The 21,106-nt window shown below is 50.0% G+C and overlaps 1 protein-coding gene across 17 annotated transcripts in view; it reads right to left on the reverse strand.

Moving 5' to 3' along the window:
- TCOF1 (treacle ribosome biogenesis factor 1) overlaps positions 1-5,230 on the reverse strand; it is a 39,277-nt gene extending 34,047 nt beyond the window's left edge. For 15 of the 17 annotated variants that reach the window (XM_033406751.2, XM_033406750.2, XM_033406749.2 and 12 more), the window contains exons 1-2: positions 5,070-5,229; positions 2,609-2,664 (exon numbers count right to left, since the gene is read on the reverse strand). In XM_033406751.2, coding sequence (XP_033262642.1) covers positions 2,609-2,664; positions 5,070-5,177 — 164 coding nt within the window. In that variant the 5' untranslated portion in view covers positions 5,178-5,229. Of the gene's footprint in view, positions 1-2,608; positions 2,665-5,069 lie in introns of all 17 variants that reach the window. The other 2 variants (XM_033406752.2, XM_033406754.2) reach the window with 1 other exon arrangement.
- Positions 5,231-21,106: the final 15,876 nt, after the last annotated feature.

Consider the following 21,106-nt stretch of genomic DNA (forward strand, 5'->3'; position numbering starts at 1 on the left):
GGACAATATTATATAACAGCTGCTAAGAGTCACTGAGCGCTAAGTGCCGGCACTATAGACACTTCCCAGCACCATCCAGGCTCCTCCTTCCTCCAGAACTTGTGGCACCTGCAGTGCCCTCTTCCTGGAAGAGTCTGCCCAGGTCGGTCCCCATTGTCCTTCAGGCCTTAACTCGAATACAGCCTCCTCAGAGAGGCCCTCCCTGATCACCCCCCCTCCCCTAAGACATTCTCTGCCCTGCCATCCTGTTTCATTTTCTTCAGAGCACGTTCTTCTCTCCTGTTATTTTACCTACTTCCTGCTTGAAGCCCCCACTGCACAGCCAGGCCCCTGGAGAGGAGGGCTGGCAGGAACCTTTTCCAGCTCCCTCAGTACCTTGAGCACATAGCATGAGTCTCACGGGCAAGTGAGTTGCCCAGAGTCAAAGAGTAAGTCTCAGGCACTGGGGAGGATAAGCACCCAGATGGCTGAGTTGCTGGAACTTTCGAGCATCATCTCCCCTGACCCCAGCCTCCTGCCCCGAGGGAGTCACTGTCTGTGCCCCATGTTCTCCAGATGGGACGGATGCTGCTCTGCCAGTTTGGGATGTGCTGCTTGGGTCCCTTGTTCCCAGGGAATCTTCTGCAAAAACAGGTTTCATTTACTACATGTATCCGTTCACTCTGCCTCTCTCCTCCCAACAGAATGTAAGTTTCACAAGGGCAGGGATTTTTCTCTGGTTTGTTCCCAGCTATATCAAGAACAGTTCTGGCTCACAGTAAGTGCTCGATAAATACGGAGGTGAGTGGGGGTGGGAGGGGGATGCCTCCAATGGCTAGGTTTAGCACTTTACCATTATTATCTTCATTTTATGGATGGAGACAGACTTGGGGAGGCCAAGTTTGTCCAAGGTCATACGGCTAGTTGCTGGGTTTGAACCACTAGGTTAGGCTGTGAGGTCCTCATCCCAGTCAGTACTCCTCACCCACAGAAGGGGCTGGTGGCGGGGAAGGGCGTGCGCTGCGGCTCACTGAAGGAGTTCTCTGGGGAAGGAAGTGCTGTGCAAACACACAGACACCTAGGCAAGTGCGAAAGGAAGTGGGGGTGTGCCCTGTGCTCACCTCAGCAGCAGAGGAGAGCCAAGAACTGAGGGTTGATGGGGCTCTCAAAGACCTTAGCTCTCTACTGGAAGCTCGGATCCCTTCCACACCATGCCTGCCTTTGTTTACACACCTCTGATGACAAGGAACTCACAACTCCACTGTAGCCTACCTCATTTCTGGAGAGCTCTGATGACCCACTGCTTTTATTCAGAAGCTGAAACCTGTCTTCCTAAAGCAGGTACATGTGGGTCCCACTTCAGCCTCTCAGGCCCCAGGGAACACCCCACTCCCTTTGTCTTCAAAGATGTGCATACAGAGGTCCCTTGCCTGCCCCTCTGACATCTCTTTCCCATCCCAGACGGTTCAGTATTCACTATCATTCCTCATGGGACATGACTGCAGGTCCTTCACTCCCGTAGCTGGCTGTGGTCAGGCCAGTTCATGGAGAGAACGATTATCCCTCCTTCATTTTCAAACCATTCCTCTGCTGATACGTCCTTAGATTATTCCCCTCCTTGTTTCCCAGGTTTTACAGGCATTTCACATTCAACATGTCTTTGAAATCTTTCCCTCCAAATTGGGTTCCTTCCATTCAGGTGTACAAGTCAGACACCTGGGAGTGGACTAGACTGCCTCTCCAAGCCATCCGCAGACCCTCATCTCATCCTCTCACATTCCTGGACTCTACTGTCTCCCTCCCATGTTATTACTGCCTCAAGCTCCGTCAGCTCTTGCCTGGATAATGATATCCACAGCCTCGACTGGTCGTGCCACGCTGCAGTGATCTCACCACTCTCTGCTTCACCCTTCCATGGCTCCCACGGCTCTTGGGGCAAAGACACAACTGCTCCCCATGGATGATCAGGCCTTGCATGGAGTGGGCCCTGCCTACGGTCCAGCCTCGTCTGCACTGTGCCCGTAGCTACAGGCCTCAGACCAGTAGTTCCCTCTGCCAGGTACGCTCTACTGGCCCCTCCACACCTATTGCCTCGTTCACTCCCCTACTACCTGCAGCTCTCAAATCAAAGGTCACTTCGGGGAAGCCTCCCCTAAACCCCCAAATGAGGCTAGGCTAACCTGTTTAGGTAGTTTTGGCACTGGGCACCTCTTTGCATAACCCTTACTACCACTATAATTTTACACTCATTTGTTTTTTCTGAGGTGTGCTTACCTCCCTGGACTCCAATGTCAGCTCCAGGAAAGAAGGAACCATGTATGTCTCACTCATGACAATACCTTTGTACTTAGAACAAAGCCTGGCATTCAGTAGTTACTCAATAAATGTTTACTGATTGAATGAATAATAAAAGCTGCTGAGAAGCTTTTGTCCTTAAGAGGCACTGATCACAGCTCAGTGTCCTCTCCATTACCAGACACCCGTATCTGTGACCTGGCTTCCTGGAGGTGATAACAGTATCTACGGTGGGCTATGGGGACAGATCTTAGACCAGGTTAGTAACCTAGCTGATCCCAAGCTGAGGGCTTGCAGTATCCCTGCTGTACTCTCTCAGTCCCATTAGACTTACTGTTGCCAGTGTGTGTAGATGTCCAGAAGGGTTACAGGCTGAGTCAGGAAACTTTTCTGCAGAGAAGTAAAGAGAAAGCAGCAATCAATCCCCCAAGCACAGTAAGGGTCCTCCTTGGGCCCCACTCTCTCAACGTCATCATCTACAGAGAGGTGGTTGAGAAGGGGGTCTTTCTGCTCTGGGAAGTATGTCTGCTTGACCCTTCCAGTACCACCCAAACCTTCCAGAGACAAGCAGGGCAAGTATTTCCAGCTAAAACCTTTTAAGACAACATGTTGGTGAGGAGTACCTTTGAAGATTAGAGTTGGAATGTTCCAGGCTAGCATTTATCCAGCCCCCAGCCTCCCTGGCACTCTCCAGGCTTAGATGCCACGAGACAGGGCTTTTTCTACCCCTGACCTTTCAGAAGGCTTTCAAAAGCCAGGCTGGTCAATCTCCCCAGGACAGTACGAACCACAGCCCAGACACCGCGCTGTCAGCTCACCCGCTGGGAAGAGACTGGAACCAAATGGTGCCAGTCCTTTGGTAGAAGCAGAGGCCTTTGGAGCCAAGATCAGAAGCCTATTCTCTCTGCAAATATCAAGAACCTGGGGTGTCAAGTGCCCCAAGGAGGTTGAGTGAGTAATGTGGGGCGAGGGCAGTGCCGGGGATTTAGGCAGAGTGGTCAAGAGGGTGCACCTGGACTCAGGCAGAGCGCCTGTGTTAACTGGATGGGCTACTCTCTTCACCTCTTCAAACTTCTGGTTCTTTCTTTCTAACATGGGGATAACAGCAGTACCCACCTAAGATGTTGCTGTCAGGCCTGATGGAGACCATCTAGCCCAGCACAGGAGCCAGTAACATTGAGACTGTAACTGACAGTAATTCAAAGTGTCAGTTTCACTCTCCTCTGCCCCTGGCACACTGGCCTCCTCACTGTCCCTCAAATCTGTCAGGGCACCCCGCCCGCATGGGGGCTTGCAATTCTTTCTGTCTGGAATGCTCTCTCCTGCCAACTCTACGGCTCACTCCCTCACTTCCTTCAGGTCCTTGCCCGAATGTCACCTTCTCATTGGGGTCTCCTGACCACCCTATATAGATAATTTAACTCTGACATTCTTTATCCCCCCACACCTGCCTTATTTTTATAGCTAGCACCTACCATCACCCCACACACTGTACCATTAACTTTAAAAAAAAAAAAAAATCAGTCATCTTTCGGCTCCTGCTGGAACGTGTGCTCCATGAGGGCAGGATGCTTTTGCTTAGGTAAATGCCCCAAAGCAGATGGGTATTCTCCTTCACCCCCTGTAGCTGTTAAGTCATGTTAACTGGAGTAAGAAGGGCTACCGAGGTCCAAAGAAAACTGGAAAAAGCACAGGTAATGTCGTAAGGCCCATCAGCCTTTAGTTTCTCCAGGAGGTCCTGAGAGCAAGCATCATGACCACAGCCTCCACCACAGCCAAGGGGTACTGATTAACCAAGTCAATAGCCACCATACCAGCTTAAAACTTCCCCGTGGCTTACCACTGCTCTTCAGATGAAAACCAAAGTAAGCCAACTCCCTGCCTCTGTCTCCCCGGGGACCTCTATCACCCTTGTACTCCACACTTCAGTCAACTTTCTGGGGCAGTACATATGCAACCATTTGCACCTCTGCTTGGAATATCCACCTCCCTTCTCTCAGATCTCAAAGCAACATCCACTTCCTCAGGAAAGCAACCCTGGATATCCCTGACGAGGGCAAGCTGCCATTCTTGTCTTAGCACCCTATGCCTCTCGTTCTTGGCACTTAAGACAGTGTTAAGTGTACGGGTGCTTTTATGGTTCTTTGATTTATGTCTATCTCCGCTACCAAATTCAGACTGTAAACTCTAAACAGTGAATTGAGGGACCGTGCTCACTATTCTGTCACCAGCGCTCTGACCGCCAGATTACCAGCTGCTCAAAGAACAGATGAAGTGAAATGACTGCACCACGAGTTCGAATCCCAAAGCTGTCCGACTCAGTACAGAAGGGCTGCTAAGGGCTTGAGCTCCAGCTCAATTAAGGGGCTTCAGACCCCCTCTCTCGGCGCTCTTTCGCCCCACCAGAGCTGGTCGCAATCCACCTCTCAGACTCGCAGCAACCTTCTCGCCCCAAGGAGCCGCGCCGAGCCACGTGGCCCGAGACTTCGGAAACTTTAAACTGCCGCTCCCAGGAAGGGCGTGGAGGTAAGGGGCGCGGGAATTATAAAGCCCTGAGAGTCATATCTCACGTCCCGGCCCGCCCAGTGCACAGACAGGGAAACTGAGGCCCGTAAGAACTGGGAGCCGCAGGGGTGGGGAGCAGAGGCTGAGCCTCCTTCGGCACCCCAGGCCGCGTCCCGGATCACCGCGGGTATCCGGCTCTGGGAGCCCTCCAGGCCGCCAGGGGAGGAGGCGCGGGCCTCCTCTCTTCAGATCTTGCACGCGGCCCTCGCACACGGCCCGGGCACGCTTACCTGGCCGCTCTGCTCCTTCACTTCCCGCGCCGCGCGCACAAAGCCCGCCTGCAGCAGATGCTGGTAGATCAGGGGAAGCAGCTCCCGCCGCTTCCTGGCCTCGGCCATGCCCGCAACCCCCGGCTTGTCGGCTTACCTGCACGCCCCCCTCAGTGCCCGCCCGCCACTTCCCTCTTGCCCTTAGACCTCGCGCCCCCCACTTCCGGCTCCTCCTTCACCCGCCGCGCGGTACGCCGGAACATGTAGTCTTATCTCCAGGAGTGGCCGGCCCCTCTCCGGTGGGTGTAAGGGGCGGAGGCAGGGAGGACAACAAGACCTCCCATTGGCTGGGAGGGCGCGGTCAGACCCGGATACGCCTCCTGGGCCGGCCACGGTTCGAATGACTTCCTCTTAAATCCTTCGGACTCCTTCCTGGAGGAGATCTGTCTTCCACTTAGCTGTCTGACAGCTGCGGTCAGGTTTTACTCATCTCTGAACATCCTAATCTCCAGCTCTCTCTAGACCCGAACTTGCAGTTACCCACTCATTTATTCATTTCACAGGTGTTTTAGAACCCATAAACCAAGTACTATTTGTCATTGTTCATTCATTCACTGAACAAATACTTACTGAGCACCATACCTTGGGCTAGCGCTAGGCTAGGATTGGGGGATAAAAAGATGAATAAGATATGGCAGCCGCCCTCAAAGCTTACAGAGAGGAGAGAGACAGTCGGTAACCAAGCAACTATGGTTCAATGTCTTCTGTGCATTGTCCGGGACAGATACAGCCTGTGGGAGAAAGAAGGAGGGGCCCCTGACCCCAGGAAGATATCTAAGCTTAAGCTTAAAGATGGAGTAGGAATTTCTAGGTGCAGAGGAGAGGGATGGCATCCCACGCAGAGGGCACTGCATGAGTATAGACAGGAGAAACCACCCTGGTACAGGCTGGGAAACCCAGATATAAATCCAAGTCTGTGCTGCTGGGCTGTAGAGTTGGAGGGTTAAGGGAATGAGTGAGGACACAAAAGGATGGAGAAGTTAGCAGGGCCTAGTGCACCCCCTCCCCCCAGCCACAGTTTGCACCTTTGCTCCAAGGACAATAGATAGTCTCTGACGGATTTTATGCAGGAGGGTGACCTGGGTTTATGTTTTTAAAAGATTGATATGACCAAAGCATGGAAGATGGATTTATGGAGAACAAAACTGGACGTGAGGGTGTTGTAGTTGTGGAGGGGAGGTTGGCAGGGAGAGGGTGACCTAGGCTGGGGAATATTTGAATCAGCTGTTCTTAACTTCATGGATCCATCGAGAAACTGGAGACAGCGCGAACCTAACCTTTGCTGTAGAAAAATTTGAAGTGTACAGACACATGACATTTTGCCTCCAGTTTTAGGACATGGATAAGCACATACCTGAACCTCCTAGGCTTAGAAACTGCTGCTCTAGGAAGAAACAGGGACAGGACCAGGTGACTGATGGAATGTGGTGAGAGAGACTAATTTACATTCAGCTATTTAGCAAATATTTATTGAGTACCTACTATTGGGGATAAAACTGTCTCTACCCCAATAGAGCTTATAGTCTAATGGGGGAGACAAAAGCTAAACAAATAGTCATACAAATACATTGTTACAAACAGTAGTAAGTGCAGAAAGGAAAAGGATAGTGTTTTCTTATGGAAGAATTGGAGATTTCCCTGGTGGCGCAGTGGTTAAGAATTCGTCTGCCAATGCAGGGGACATGGGTTCGAGCCCTGATCCGGGGAGATCCCACATGCCGCAGAGCAACTAAGCCCGTGCGCCGCAACTACTGAGGCTGCGAGCCACAACTACTGAAGCCCGAGCGCCTAGAGCCCGTGCTCCACTACTAGAGAAGCCACTGCAATGAGGAGTCCGTGCACCGCAATGAAGAGTAGCCCCTGCTCGTCTCAACTAGAGAAAGCTGGTGTGCAGCAACAAAGATCCAACGCAGCCAAAAATAAATTAAAAAAAAAAAAAAAGCTATACTGGAGTCATGCTGCCTGTGTTCAAATTCCCACTTTGCGTCTTATTAACTAGGTGACCTTGGGTAAGTTACATAGCTTCTTGGTCCCTCAGTTTCTTCACCCATAAAACTGAGATAATTATAATTTCTACCTCATAGGGTTGCCATGAGGAGTAAGTGAGTTCTAAGCAGAAATGCACAGAAGAGTTCCAAAGAATAGTACTGCGCTTGTGTGTACGTTAGCCATTACTGTGAAAGCATTTGACAGGATGGAGGGACCTATCTCTTCTTGGGGAAGGATTCCTAAGGAAATGATCTTTGTGAGGAGATCTGAACTATATGCAGGGGAGGATGAGGTACGGGGAAAATCCTAGGCAGAAGAAAGAACCTGTGCAAAGGGCCTGAGGCAGAAGTTACAGCTAGAGAAGAGGTGAGAAAAGGCCTGTGTAACAGGGCCAGAGGGAAAGCAGGGGGATTGGGGAGTGCAGAAGGTGGGCAAAGGATCTTTCTTTTCATCCTCCGAGTGATAGGAAACCACTGACAGTGTAGGCCCAAGAAGGACAGGATGACATTTGCATTTTAATGTGACCCGTGTGAATGCCTAGTGGAGAGTGGGGTAGTGTGTGTATGAGTAGCTGCAGGATAAGTTAGGGTTAGGAGTACGGGCAGGCATCCAGGGAGAATATCACAGAGGTGGTGCTGGTGGCAGTGCAGTTGGAGAGCAGTGGAAGGTTCCAGTTATCAGGAAGTAAAATCGTCACAGAGATATGTGGGAATGGAAGGTAAGGGAGAGACAGTGTCAGGATGGACTCTGAGGTTTCCCTGCAAACAGGCAGGCAGTAGTTTTCACTGAGATGGGGAAAACTGGAGACCACTGGGAGGCGGTGTTGGGTGAGCAAGGATGGGAGGGTGTGGAGGGGGACGTGAAAAGTGCAACTTCCACTTTAGATGTGTTGAGCTTGAAAGGCCTTTGGGACACTGAGTGTAGATGTTGAGTAGGCGCTTGGAGGCCTGGGTTTGGAGGCACATGAGGATGGGAAGTTGTCAGGAGACAAATGATCACGAGGCTGTGGTTGAGGGCTGGATTGTCCAAAGAGAAGGCGCCCCAGGATGGAGCTGTGAGACACACCACAGGTTAGAGGCTGTGCAAACGAGGATATACCTGCAGAGGCCGAGAAGGAGGGCCTGAGAGGTGGGAGAAAACCCTGGAGGGTGGGCGTAGGGAAGGTAGCCAAGGGAAGGAAGCTGAGAGTTTCAGGAAAGTGGGAGGAGTCAATGGGGAATGCTCTGAGAGGTCAGAAGGATGTGGATGGAAGCAGTGGCTTTGGTTAATGACAGACACGGGCAGATGCTGGTGGCTTTAGGGAGCACTGTTTCTGCAGAGTGATGAGAGGGTCAGATGGCAGCGGGTCTGATGAGTGAAGGAGGGGTGAAGGAGGCAGTGGGTCTTTTGAGAAGTATTTGTGTGAAGGGGAGGAGAGAGATGCTGTGACGGGGTCAAAGCATATGTGGGGGTATGGGGGAGGTGTGTTAGAAGGTGGAAGAGACCTGAGTTTGTTTACAGGCTGATGGCAGATCAAGGGGAGAGATTAATTAAGGGTGTGGGAAAGAGGGGAGATAATCAGCAAGGGATGTTCACGAGCATGTGCGAGGGGATGGAATCAGGCATGTAGGTGGAGAGGTTGGTCTTGGAAAGGAGGAGGGATGACTTCTCTAGAACCAAAAGAAGGAACAAAGAGAGGATGGGTGCAGATGTAGATGTAGGTTTGTAGTGGGATGTTAAGGGAGATTTCATCTTGAGCTTCTATTTTTTCTGCAAAGTGGGAGGCAAGGTCTTCTGCTGAGAGTGAGGAAGAGGTGGTGAGGAGTTTGAAGGAAGGAGGAGAGTGTGCATTCAGACGGTTGAGGAGCAAACTTGCCCACAAAATCCCCAAATGTCCGACAGTGCTGACAACCCAGCGTGCCCTGTCCTGTCAGCTGGGTGATTTCCCCCACCATGGGTCACCTACCCACGTGCAAACAGGGGAAAGTACTTGGTGGGGTTTATCCAGGCCCAGGGCTTTGCCAAATGGGCGGGGAAAAGGGCAGAGCGTTCTAAAGTGTTGGCAAAAGAGATGCCCAATCTTTTGGCCCTGGAAACTAGGCTGGGCAGGGTGGAAAGTGAAGACAGATGGGGTCCATTTTCAGGGAGAGAGTGGAAGCCTTCATGGACTAGGCAGCCACAAGATCAGTAACCAGGAGCCTGAGCTCAGGGTTGGCAACTCGAATTGATGACCGTGCCCTGGTTACTGACTGGGTGGCTGGTAGGGCTACTCACTGAGACAGTGAACGTTAGGAAGATAAAAGTGTTTTTACCCCTCCAAGAACGAATTTTCATCCCCTTGGGGCATTATGGCCCCAGTTGAGAATGCCTGCCTTAGTAGAATGTAAATTCCCTGAAGGCAGACTTGTTGCCCACATTATTCCCAGCCCCGGTCCATAAATACTGGCCAGTGCAAGGGTGGTTACAGCCTGTCTCCTGAAGAAGAGAGGAGAGCAGAGCAGGCAGGGCACACACCATGAGTACAGGCCTAGAAGCAGAAATGTGGAAGTCTTCTAGAAGACAGTGGAGAAGGAACTGGGTCTTCCATCCTTGGCTGACCTTGGAAGAAATGGAGAATTGGTATTAAATTAAAAAACAAAACCCAAGCCAAACCAGGATGATCTAATACCTTTGCTCTGGCAACAGGTTGTTGGTTTTGTTCCTAATGAAATTCATTTTAGGCGTTTATGGTTTATCCTTGGCTTCCGGGAGGCTGCCTCTTCTGTGGGCAATTTCTCTGTTTCCTTGATTTTCCAAATCATACCCTTCACCACATTGCCTTGGGGCTCAAGCACAAAATCAAAACATTAACCTGATAAAATATAACATGGCAACAGTTAAGACAGCAACAAACAAAAGAGTGCATTGAAAAAAGAGCAAAACAGCAAACACAAAACAAAACAAAACACACACAAAACTGGCTCAGAGCATTTTTCTACCACTTAGAAAAAGATGTCTTTGTTAGTGTTAGAAGCCAGAAGCTTCCAGGCCGCTCGACTGTGAGCGCCTCTCGGGTAAGCAGTATGCCTTAGTCATCTTGCATTCTTGAGCAGGGCACTCAGGAAATGAGTGGAGGAAGGACTGTCAGTAGAAGGAAAGGAAGCTAAGCAGGTAGGGTTCTATCCCCTTCTCTTCCCAGCAGGAGTGGCTCCTGCACAGAGGTGGGAGGTAGCTTGATACAGGGGAGAGGTTATTGGGCCGGGAGTCAGGAAACTGCTTTTTTGGCCCGGCTCTACTGTGTGACCTTGGGTTAGTCTCTTGCCCTCTCTTATCTTCAAATTTTCTTTTCGTTGGAGAAGCTGGACAAAAGCCCTTCCAGCACAGACACTCTCAAGAGAGGAGCCCATGTGGGAAGACTGCCTTTGCCCCCAGCACCCAAAGTCGGTCCCTTCATCCACTGTGAAAATGGATTCGCCCTGGCCAAGTCACTTGGGCCAGCTGTGTTTCCCACAGCTTCCTTCTCTCTCCTGGGATGACAATTCCTCTGTTTCTTTTTTCTTCAATCGCACTGGAGATTTTTTTAAAATTAATTAATTAATTAATTTTTGGCTGTGTTGTGTCTTCATAGTTGTGTGCTGGCTTTCTCTACTTGCGGCGAGCAGGCGCTACTCTTCATTATGGTCCATGGGCTTCTCATTGCAGTGGCTTCTCTCGTTGCGGAGCATGGGCTCTAGGCGCGCAGGCTTCAGTAGTTGTGGCATGTGGGCTCCATAGTTGTGGCTCGCAGGCTCTAGAGTGCAGGCTCAGTAGTTGTGGCGCACAGGCTTAGTTGCTCTGCGACATGTGGGATCTTCCCAGACCAGGGCTCGAACCCATGTCCCCGGCATTGGCAGACGGATTGTTAACTACTACGCCACCAGGGAAGTCCCCGCAATGGAGATTTTAAAGGTTATAAAAGATTGAAAAGTTATTACTGCGGTAACAAATAAAACAATTCATAGACACATAAAGACTGAGTTAATCTTCCCTTCTCTCATCCATTCCCAGCCCACTCCTCAAACCGAGTGAGGCCCTTTGGGGCCCCCGGGCATGGAGGCCCTTTTGTCCCCGGTTTCTTGTCAAGACTCCAGCCTCCATGACCTTCCCTGAGTTCCAAAGGGCAGATTCGGGGCTTCCCTGGTGGGGCAGTGGTTGAGAGTCCGCCTGCCGATGCAGGGGACATGGGTTCGTGCTCCAGTCCGGGAAGATCCCACATGCCACGGAGCGGCTGGGCCCGTGAGCCATGGCCGCTGAGCCTGCGCGTCTGGAGCCTGTGCTCTGCAACGGGAGAGGCCACAACAGCGAGAGGCCCGCATACCGCAAAACAAACAAACAAACAAAAAAAAGGGCAGATTCGAACAGTTGCTAATCAAGTTGCTAATCCTTCTTCCGCAGCTAAGAAACCACCTGAGGAAAGATTAAAGGAACCAAAGGGACTACCCTGGTGGTCCAGTGGTGAAGACTCCCATTCTGGGACTTCCCTGGTGGTCCAGGGGTAAAGAATCTGCCTTACAATGCAGGGGATGAGGGTTCCATTCCTGGTCAGGGAACTAAGATCCCATATGCCGCGGGGCAACTAAGTCCACGCGTGCCACAACTACTGAGCTCGCCCACCTCAACTAGGGAGCCTGAGTGCTGCAAACTACAGAGCCCACGTGCCCTGGAGGCTGCGTGCCACGACTAGAGAAGAGAAAACCCGCACTCCACAACTAGAGAGAAACCCACATGCTGCAACGAAGAGCCTGCGTGCCACAACTAAGACCATACGCAGCCAAAAGTAAATTAAATGAATAAATAAATAATAAAATACATCTTAAAAAAAGGAAGAAGACTCCTACTCCCAATGCAGGGGGTCCGGGTTCGATCCCTGGTCCAGGAACTAGACCCTGCTGCAACCCCCCAAAAAAAAAAGATGAAAGGGACGAGAGAAGCTCATGAAGATTAGGAGACCGACCACCTGAGACGAGATGAAGGGAGCGCAAGCCCTCCTCACCCCTAATCTTGTCAGAGACCCCACCATTGAACCATTGTTATAGACCCCTCATCAGATCCTCCCTGGTTGGGATGCATAGTTTTTCGAGGCAGGAGCCCCCCTTTGCCTGGCAAAGTAATAAAGCTATCCTTTTCTACTTCACCCAAAACTCTGTCTCTGAGCATTGATTTGGCACCGGTGTACAGAGAGGCCGAGCTTTCGGTAACATTCCCGACCCTCAGCCCCTCCCTTCCCCAACCCGTCTCAGGGGCCTAGTGTCAGATCCCTTCACGTCCTTCTTCCTCGCAGACACAGACATCCTTCACCAGGTTTCAACCCCCTTTTCCGTTCTCTCTTCTTTCTATTTTACGAAAGGGCATCATACTAAACACATAAATCCGCAACTTGCTTCTTTTCAGTTAATAACATATTAGAGCCATTTCTCCGGATGTTTGGATCTGCCACGGCCTTTTGAGTAACAGTAACAGCTCACATTTGTAGAGTGGGTACCATGAGCCTCTGCTGTGCACCCTAGGCGGCATATAACTGGTTATCAGCCCTGTTTATAGATGAGGAAACTGAGGCTCAGAGCGGTCAGGGCCTCAGCCATGCAGCCAGTGAATGGCAGCATTCGGACAGGCTCCAGCGGCTGAGTGCTCTTAACCATTCCCCTGTGGCACCACTGACCGACAGAGGCGGGAGATAGTGTGATATAGGTTAGTCCCTTCTGGTTGCTTGGCTAATACAACAGTGCCGCTCAGAATAGCCTAGTAAATACATTCGTACAGACCAGAGCTTTAATTTTCATAGGATGGAATCAAAAGGGGGCCAGAGGAGATGAATAGGTTTATTTTAATAGCTAAAGCCAGATTAACTGCCAAAAGGGTTATAACAATCCAGTCTTGTCGGCATAATTTCTTCTTTTTTTTTTTTTTGACTCAAATACACTTTATTTATTTATTTTTAATTTTTGAATTTATTTATTTTTTTTGCGGTATGTGGGCCTCTCACTGATGTGGCCTCTCTCGTTGCGGAGCACAGGCTCCAGACACGCAGGCTCAGCGGCCATGGCTCACGGGCCCAGCCGCTCCGCGGCATGTGGGATCTTCCCGGACCGGGGCATGAACCCGTGTCCCCTGCATCGGCAGGCGGACTCTCAACCACTGCGTCACCAGGGAAGCCCGGAATTTTTTTTTATACAGCAGGTCCTTATTAGTCATCTATTTTATACACATCAGTGTATACATGTCAATTCCAACTTCCCAATTCATCCCACCCCCCACCCCCACCCCCTGGCCGCTTTCCCCCCTTGGTGTCCATACGTTTGTTCTCTACATCTATGTCTCTATTTCTGCCCTGCAAACCGGTTCATTTGTACCATTTTCCTAGGTTCCACATATATGCGTTAATATGTGATATTTGTTTTTCTCTTTCTGACTTACTTCACTCTGTATGACAGTCTCTAAATTCATCCACATCTCTACAAATGACCCAATTTTGTTCCTTTTTATGGCTGAGTAATATTCCATTGTATACATGTACCACATCTTCTTTAGCCATTCATCTGTCGATGGGCATTTAGGTTGCTTCCATGACCTGGCTATTGCATAATTTCCTCTTTATGTTGTTATTTCTCAGAGCCGAAAGGATCCTTGGAGGGCATGGAGCCCAGGTCTCCCCTCTGGCCCATAAGGAAACAGGCCCAAAGGTAGGAACTGACTTGGAGAAGTCCCCAGTGGGGTCGAGGCAGAGGTAGGCCCTGTCCCTCTTTGCCTGGACCATTGCCACATTGCTCTTCCCTCCAGGCAACCTCTGCCCTCATTCTCTTCTCCCCGTCACTCTCCCTTCCCCTGTGTGTTCTTCACACTCCATTTGGCATTGCACCACTCTGCTGCTTACCAAACCTTCCCCAGATGAACCACTGACCATGGGATCAAATCACAGTTTCCTAAACGGCATTCAGGCCCATCCCGGTCTGTTCATCCTTCAAAACCAAGTACAAATGCCACCTCCACAATGATGCCTTCCCTGACTACCCCAGCTTCTCATCTCAGCATCACCGTCTGCAGCAAGGCTACCTCTTCCGGCTGCTCCTTCCAGGAGGAGCCACATTGCAGAAGAACGGGCCAGGAGGGGGCAGTGCACAACCAAAGAAGGTCTCCCTAAAGGTCAAGGTCGCCAGGGTGCCTGGGGCCAACTGAGGGCCCTGTGGTGTGTACTCCTTAGTCTCTCCAGTGTGGATGCCTGTGGAAAAATGAGGTTCCACCCAGGACTGTGGCCTGTGGCAAATGCCACCTCTGCCTGCACCTCAGTTTGCATCTCTGTAAACAAGAGGGATGGACAAGTTTAATGTTTCTGAAAAGTGCGGTGACTCACAAAATGATTTCAGGAGATACATAGATGGACATTTCAAAATGGAAATCATTATGTATTTATTTTAAAGTGTATTAGACAAAAAATAACCAGCCCATCAAACCTGTTATTTCACAGGTATCATTGCTTAGAGTGGGGCTAAAGCAGGCATTCAAGTAAAAAAAAAAAAACAATGAGTCAATGTCAAAGAAAGGATCAATTAAATAATAGTACAGGTGGTAAGACAGCCGTGAATGGCTGCAATTGGGAAAACTTTGGTCTGCCTCTGACATTCTAGTTCTAGAATTCTGTGATTTGCGGTGACTCCTGCCCTCGCCCGGGTGTGGAGGGAGGGAGGAGAAGAAAGAGCTCTCTCTAGGGGCTGGGGTGTTGGTTCCTGGGGGCGGAGGGGCAGGAATTATGCAGCTGGGCCGTGTCCCTACCACCAGCCCCTCCTCTCCGCATGGAGGGTACCAGTGCTTGCCCCTCTCCCCACCTTCTTTCTCAGCTTTCCTGCAGTTAGTAAGGAGTGGGAGGTTGAGAGGGGCTGCATTCTGGAAGCTCATCTGCTCCCTCATTCTCACCCAGCACCCTGTTTGGCATAAACTATTCAGGGTGATGATTAACGAGGATACAGGAAGGCACTGGGGGTGGGGAGAGAAAATAAGGTGATGTGGGTAGAGTTTTCTCACAGACGTGAATGTCCAACCTGGAATGACTGTCTAACGATTCCCAGACTTGCCCAGGCGTTGGAATCACCTGGCGATTCACTAGAAAGACAATTCCAGGGCCCCACCTCAGGCAATTCTGATTAGGGGGCCCCTGCATCTGCATTTTTCAAAGCTCCCCAGTAAATGCTGATGCTTCTAGGTTTGCATCTCCCTCAGTGTACCTGGGGAGACACTGAGGCTCAGAGAGGTTGTGTCACTTACCCAGTAAATCAACAGCAGATGTCCTGACTCCCAGCTCAGTTCTTCCCACTAAGCATCCCTTGCTGAGCCTGGTCCGCTGTTAGCAAAGAGAACTCCACTGACAAATGTGGTGCAATTCATCTGAGCCTTCTTTGCCTCTGAGCTTCTCAAGGACTTTCCACAGAAAAGAACATGCTGTGTGAGCAGCCATCTGCTGAGAGGGCCGGAAGAGGTGGTGAGGGGTGGAGGAGGGTGGCAATGGAGGGGACGGCTGGGAGATGCGGGCTCCTCTCTGCAGTTGCCAGCCTGCACAAGTAGCCTGCTGAGGGCAGGAACCAATTCGTATGTATGCCACCAATAGTTGAGTTTTCACATGGGATCCTGAAGGAACAGAATTAGGAGCAATGACTAGGAGTACATTTCTGATGGAATTCTCTAACTGTGATCAGTGACCTGAGAAACAATTGACCCTGGAGCAACTGTCCAGCTCCCTGCTTTTCTTTTTTTTTTTTTCGGTACGCGGGCCTTTCACTGTTGTGGCCTCTCTCTCCAGACGCGCAGGCTCAGCGGCCATGGCTCACGGGCCCAGCCGTTCCGCGGCACACGGGATCCTCCCGAACCGGGGCACGAACCCGTGTCCCCTGCATCGGCAGGCGGACTCTCAACCACTGCGCCACCAGGGAAGCCCCCTGCTTTTCTTTATTATAAAATATTTACCATGAAAAATATAGAGAAAAATACATATAGCTCCTATGTTCCCAGGACCTAGATTGTGAAACATGACATCACAAATCAATAGGAGCTTCTCAGCCTGTTCCCCTCCCTCCTGCCCAGAGAGTCACCACCCCATTCCCTGGGGTTGGTGTGAATCCTTCCTGTACATGTTTTCATATTTATGCTACGTATGTATATATTCATAAAACACAAAAAGGGTTGCTTTGCAGATTTTTGAAGTTTTCGTAAATGATATAATATTGTACATTGTCTTCTGCAACTTGTTTTCGCTCAAACTTTTGTTTGAAATTTATCCACGTTAATGTGCAGAGCTCTGCAGAATACATCATCACTCTTCTAATCCTTTTCATTGTATGTACCACAATTTATTAATCCATTCTCTTGTTGATGGGTATTTATTTCCAGTTTTCCTCTGTACAAACCACACAGCCATGGGCATCCTTGCATCTGAAGGCCTGGCTAATTTCTGCCTTCCCACATCCAGGCTCAGGCAGGCTATTGTCAGACTTCAGAACTTATGCCACTCTGATAGGGGCTAAATGCCTCCCCTTCATAGTTTTAATTTGTATGTCTTTGATCAGTGAAGCAGAAACGTTTTCATTATTTTATTGGTCTTTTGCATTTCCTCTCCTGTGAATTGCCTCTGTATCCTGAGCCGTGTTTCCCTGGGTTGTTTGTGTTGTTCTTATTGATCTGTGACAGCTCTAATCCTGGGTCTGTTTCTACTATCTTCTGCCAGTTGGTGGCTTGTCTTTTCACTTTATTTATGGAGTCCTGTTGCACAAGGGTTTTACATTTTAATATAACCAACAGCACCAATCTCTTCCTCTACTGTCTGGGCTTCTGTGGGTTGCAGAAGCTGAGGCCATTTTTCGGTCATAGCGCCCTTCTTGGGAGGCCCTGGGGTGGAGTGAGAGGTGAGTGGCTTCTCCAGCTGGGCCAACCTGGGCTGAATTCAGTCTGAGAGGTTTATGGGCTTGGTGAACTTGAGAGGAAGTTACCTTACCTCTGGGTTCCACCTTCCTCACTTGTAAAATTGGGATGAGGGGGAATTCCCTGGTGGCCTAATGGTTAGGACTCAGAGCTTTCACTGCCGTGGCCCAGGTTCAGTCCCCGGTTGGGGAACTGAAATGCCACAAGCTTTGTGGAGTGGACAAAAACATAAAAAATAAAAAAATAAAATAAGGAAGAGGACAGTCTTGAGTTCTCTGGGAGGCGGGGAAGAGGAGGGCAGGAAGTACTGAGGCCCCCAGGCAGGACTCACTAAGAAAAGTCTCTGGAGAAGCTGCACCCAGAAGGCCATCCCGTGAGGCTGCCCCATCTAACTACATCTCGGAGTCGGACTGGGTCTCTGCAGGAACTGGGACACCGGGAACCCAGATCTACCAGCCCTGGGTCCCGAGGCATGTTGGCTGCCTCCAGAGGCAGGGATGTGAGTGGAGTGGCATTCCTGGCCTCTCAGGAGAGGAGGCAGTTGCACACCATCGCTGCAGAAAGCTGCCCATTCACCCGTGGCAGCAGGCTTGGGAGAGCCCCTGATGGCTCCAAGGAAAACATTTGTCTGGGGGAGAAAGGGCCACACATGCCTGGTCACTTTCACTCATATGTGACCACATTATGGCCACCAAAACAGGTCTCTTTGAGGCCACAGCAGGGCGGTTACCCCTGTTTCCTCCAAGTAATTCATCCTGGGCACAGCGCTCTGTGGGGGTGGGATCAAGCTAGGGGTGGGTGGGCAGAGCCCTCTCAGGTCAGCAGCCTCTTGGATGAGGCCATAGAGCCATGGTCAACAAGGCCAGGGGATGTCTCTCTCTCTCTCTTTTTTTTTAGGTCATTTAGCTTATCTTTTTTTTTTTTTAACATCTTTATTGGAGTATAATTGCTTTACAATGGTGTGTTAGTTTCTGCTTTATAACAAAGTGAATCAGCTATACATATACATATATCCCCATATCTCCTCCCTCTGGCATCTCCCTCCCACCCTCCCTATCCCACCCCTCTAGGTGGTCACAAAGCACCGAGCTGATCTCCCTGTGCCATGAGGCTGCTTCCCACTAGCTATCTATTTTACATTTGGTAGTGTATATATGTCCATGCCACTATCCAGGAGATGTCTCTTTATTCACCCCACTTACTGACCCCAAAGTACTACCACTGACACCAGCACCACCACAGAGGGGTCAGCCTGCTCAAACGACCAGAGCCCTGGGATGGCAGTCGGGAGCACTGTTGACCTTGAAACATTTCTGGAGTAGGTGATACATATGCATGATGCAAAATTGTAAATGTACAAAAAAGATACAGAGAAAAGTAAGTCTCCCAGCTTCCCACCCCCTCCCCCAGGTTCCCAGGAGGAAGCAATGTTACCGGTGGGTATATACATACATGTATTGACATGACGTGGATAGTGGCACATTATACACACTGTGGTAAACCTTATTTATGTTCTCCTACCCTATCTCCTCTTTCCCAGATTGAGGACAGGCAGGAGCGAATGTTCTAAGAATGCTGGATTAGTGAATGGGATGGTGGATGAATGAATGATGTTCTACCAGGTTTAGGTCTTTTTTACTCTGTATTTCGAGACCCATCCCTGACCTTGGGAGGTTCCCTCCTCCTTCCGCATGTCACTGCAGGTGGGTAAATTCAGGCCTTCTTGACCCTGGCATGGAGCCATAATGAGGGAACGAAGTGAACCAGGCAGCTGAACAGCTTAATTGTCATTTCAACCAGCAGATGGTTACCAGGGAGACTCAAAGAATGTTAGAACTGGGAGGGGTTTTTCAGCAACGTGGAGGCAGCCTGACAGAATCTCAGATTGGGGGCGGGGGGTAGTCCCCAAGTTCATTAAGACTTTAATTTTTTTATGCTCATTTCAATGATAATCTCAAACAATTAAAAATTATATTTTTGGATCATCTGGTTGTCTGTCTCATGTGCCTCGCGTTGCATGGCCGTGTTGGTGTTTGTATTTATGATCATATGGGCACTGGGAGAATCAAGGATTCCACAGTCCCCTGAATAAACCAAGATTTTCAGGTAGATCAAACCGAGAAGGTTCTTATATTTTGGGTCTGCAGACCTCCGCAGTCAAGATCCCTTGCCGTATTCTCAGGATCGATGAGAATGTTTTTAAAGGCCTCTGGACCTTACTCTAGTACCAGAAACCCTGGTGAAGACAAGAGGATGCCAGGCAAGGGTCAGGAGGCTGTTTGTGGGTCCTGTCTCTGCCTCCGATTGGCTGGGTCACCTGGACTCTTCTGTCTCTTCGGCTTTAATTTCCCCATCAATGAAATAGGGATCAAAAGGCCCTCCCCGCAGGATATCATGGAAGCAAATTGAGACAGTAAATGTGAAAGTTCAGTCTTTATAAGTCTGTTCAGCTCTCTCACTTTACGAAGGAGGGGGATGAGGCCTGAGAAGGTGAAATGACTTTTCCAGCATCAATTATTGGCAGAGCTGGGCTGGGAACTCAGGCTCCTAATCCCACCTGGTGCTTCTCCCACTGCCCCGGGCACCTAGGCCATTAGCAGTAATGGTGTGACTCTAATTTTGGAAAATGTAGTAATAACATCTCAGGCGGGGGGCCTGCCACCATTAGGGCAAACATACTATCTTTATTTTTGTTAAAGAGATTCAATTAAGGAAACCAAACAAATAAATGAGCACATTGAACTCCCCACAGCTATACCTCTCTTCCTAGAGCAAAAACAAATTCTTCCTCAGGCAAAAGGTCAGACAGGAGGTCGATGGAGGCAGAACACCCAACCAAGCACTGCAGTGTCTGACGCTTTGATTTACCAGTTTGCTGGGGTGAAGGGATACTGAGCCAGGCACGTGGGCTTCATTTCAGCACCTGCTATTCTGGGGGAGGCAGTTTCAGGTTCAGGGTCACCCAGGGCAGACTTTGAGCTTCAGAAATCAGGGACCATGTCTGGTCAGTGCTGTTTCCCCCAAGCTCAGCTCAGAGCCTGGCATACAGTACGTGCTCAATCAACGTTTAGAGAATGAAGGAATGAGTGGCTTGTGTCACTTTCTTTGTGTCTAAAGATTCGGAGGGGCTTCTCAGAGAAGACTTTTGCACAAATCCCCATTCAAAATCAAGGAGTTCAGGAAGCAAGGGAGATCAGGGCAGAAGTGGCCTGTGGCCTGGATTTCAGGGATCAGGCAGGTGATAAGTGGGCGTGAGGCCAGGTCCAGAGGCTGAGGTCAGACACAGCAGGTTGATTGATTGATTAACTGATTGATTTGTTGGATCAAGTCTCTGCTGCTGAGCATGTTCCATATGTCAGGCTCTGGGCTGGAGGCTGGGGATCCCAAGTGGAGAAAGTCCTACATCCCAGGAACCTCCAGTCTGCGGTGATGAGCACACAGTAGTGAAGAAGAGTTTGGGTTTCGGAATCAAAAAGACGAGAGCGCAAACCCCAGCTCCACAATGTGTGACCTTGGACAAACCCCTTTACTTCTTCTCTACATGTCAGTTTCTCTCCCTGTAAAATGAGATGAAGACTAGTAACTTGCTCCTCTGCTGGTAAATAAGATACAACCCAAAGGCACAGAACACCTGGCCCAGAGTGATGGCTTAGTACCTGCTATCCAGCATAAGCATCTGACTGGGACTGGGCCCCACTAAGTATGGGCCCAGCTTCTGCCTCTACCCTGAGTCCTGACCAGCTTCTCTGACCCAGCAAGAGGAAGCAGCTCTGATGGGCACCTCTTGTCCGTGCACATCAAGTTATTTATAGTTGATTTGTTATTGTGGTTGTTATTTCTCCTAAGAACATTGATGCTATGAATAAACTGTGCATTTCTCTTGGTGAATGTGGAAAAGAGTTTCTCTCTGGTGTACATAATAATAATAAACAACCAGAAAAATAAGGACACTGAGCAATCGGGGTGAATGCTATGGAGCTGGAACCTGGCTTGGAGGTGTTCTGAGAGGCCAGGTGTTAACCGTATAGCTGCTGGATCATGGAGAGGTTGGGGATGTCCCCAGCGGAGGAGCTGGGGCAGCCAGAGCACAGGGCGTCACATGGTGAAGG

Source organism: Orcinus orca, chromosome 3, assembly GCF_937001465.1.
Source record: "Orcinus orca chromosome 3, mOrcOrc1.1, whole genome shotgun sequence".
Classification (NCBI taxonomy): Eukaryota; Metazoa; Chordata; class Mammalia; order Artiodactyla; family Delphinidae; genus Orcinus; species Orcinus orca.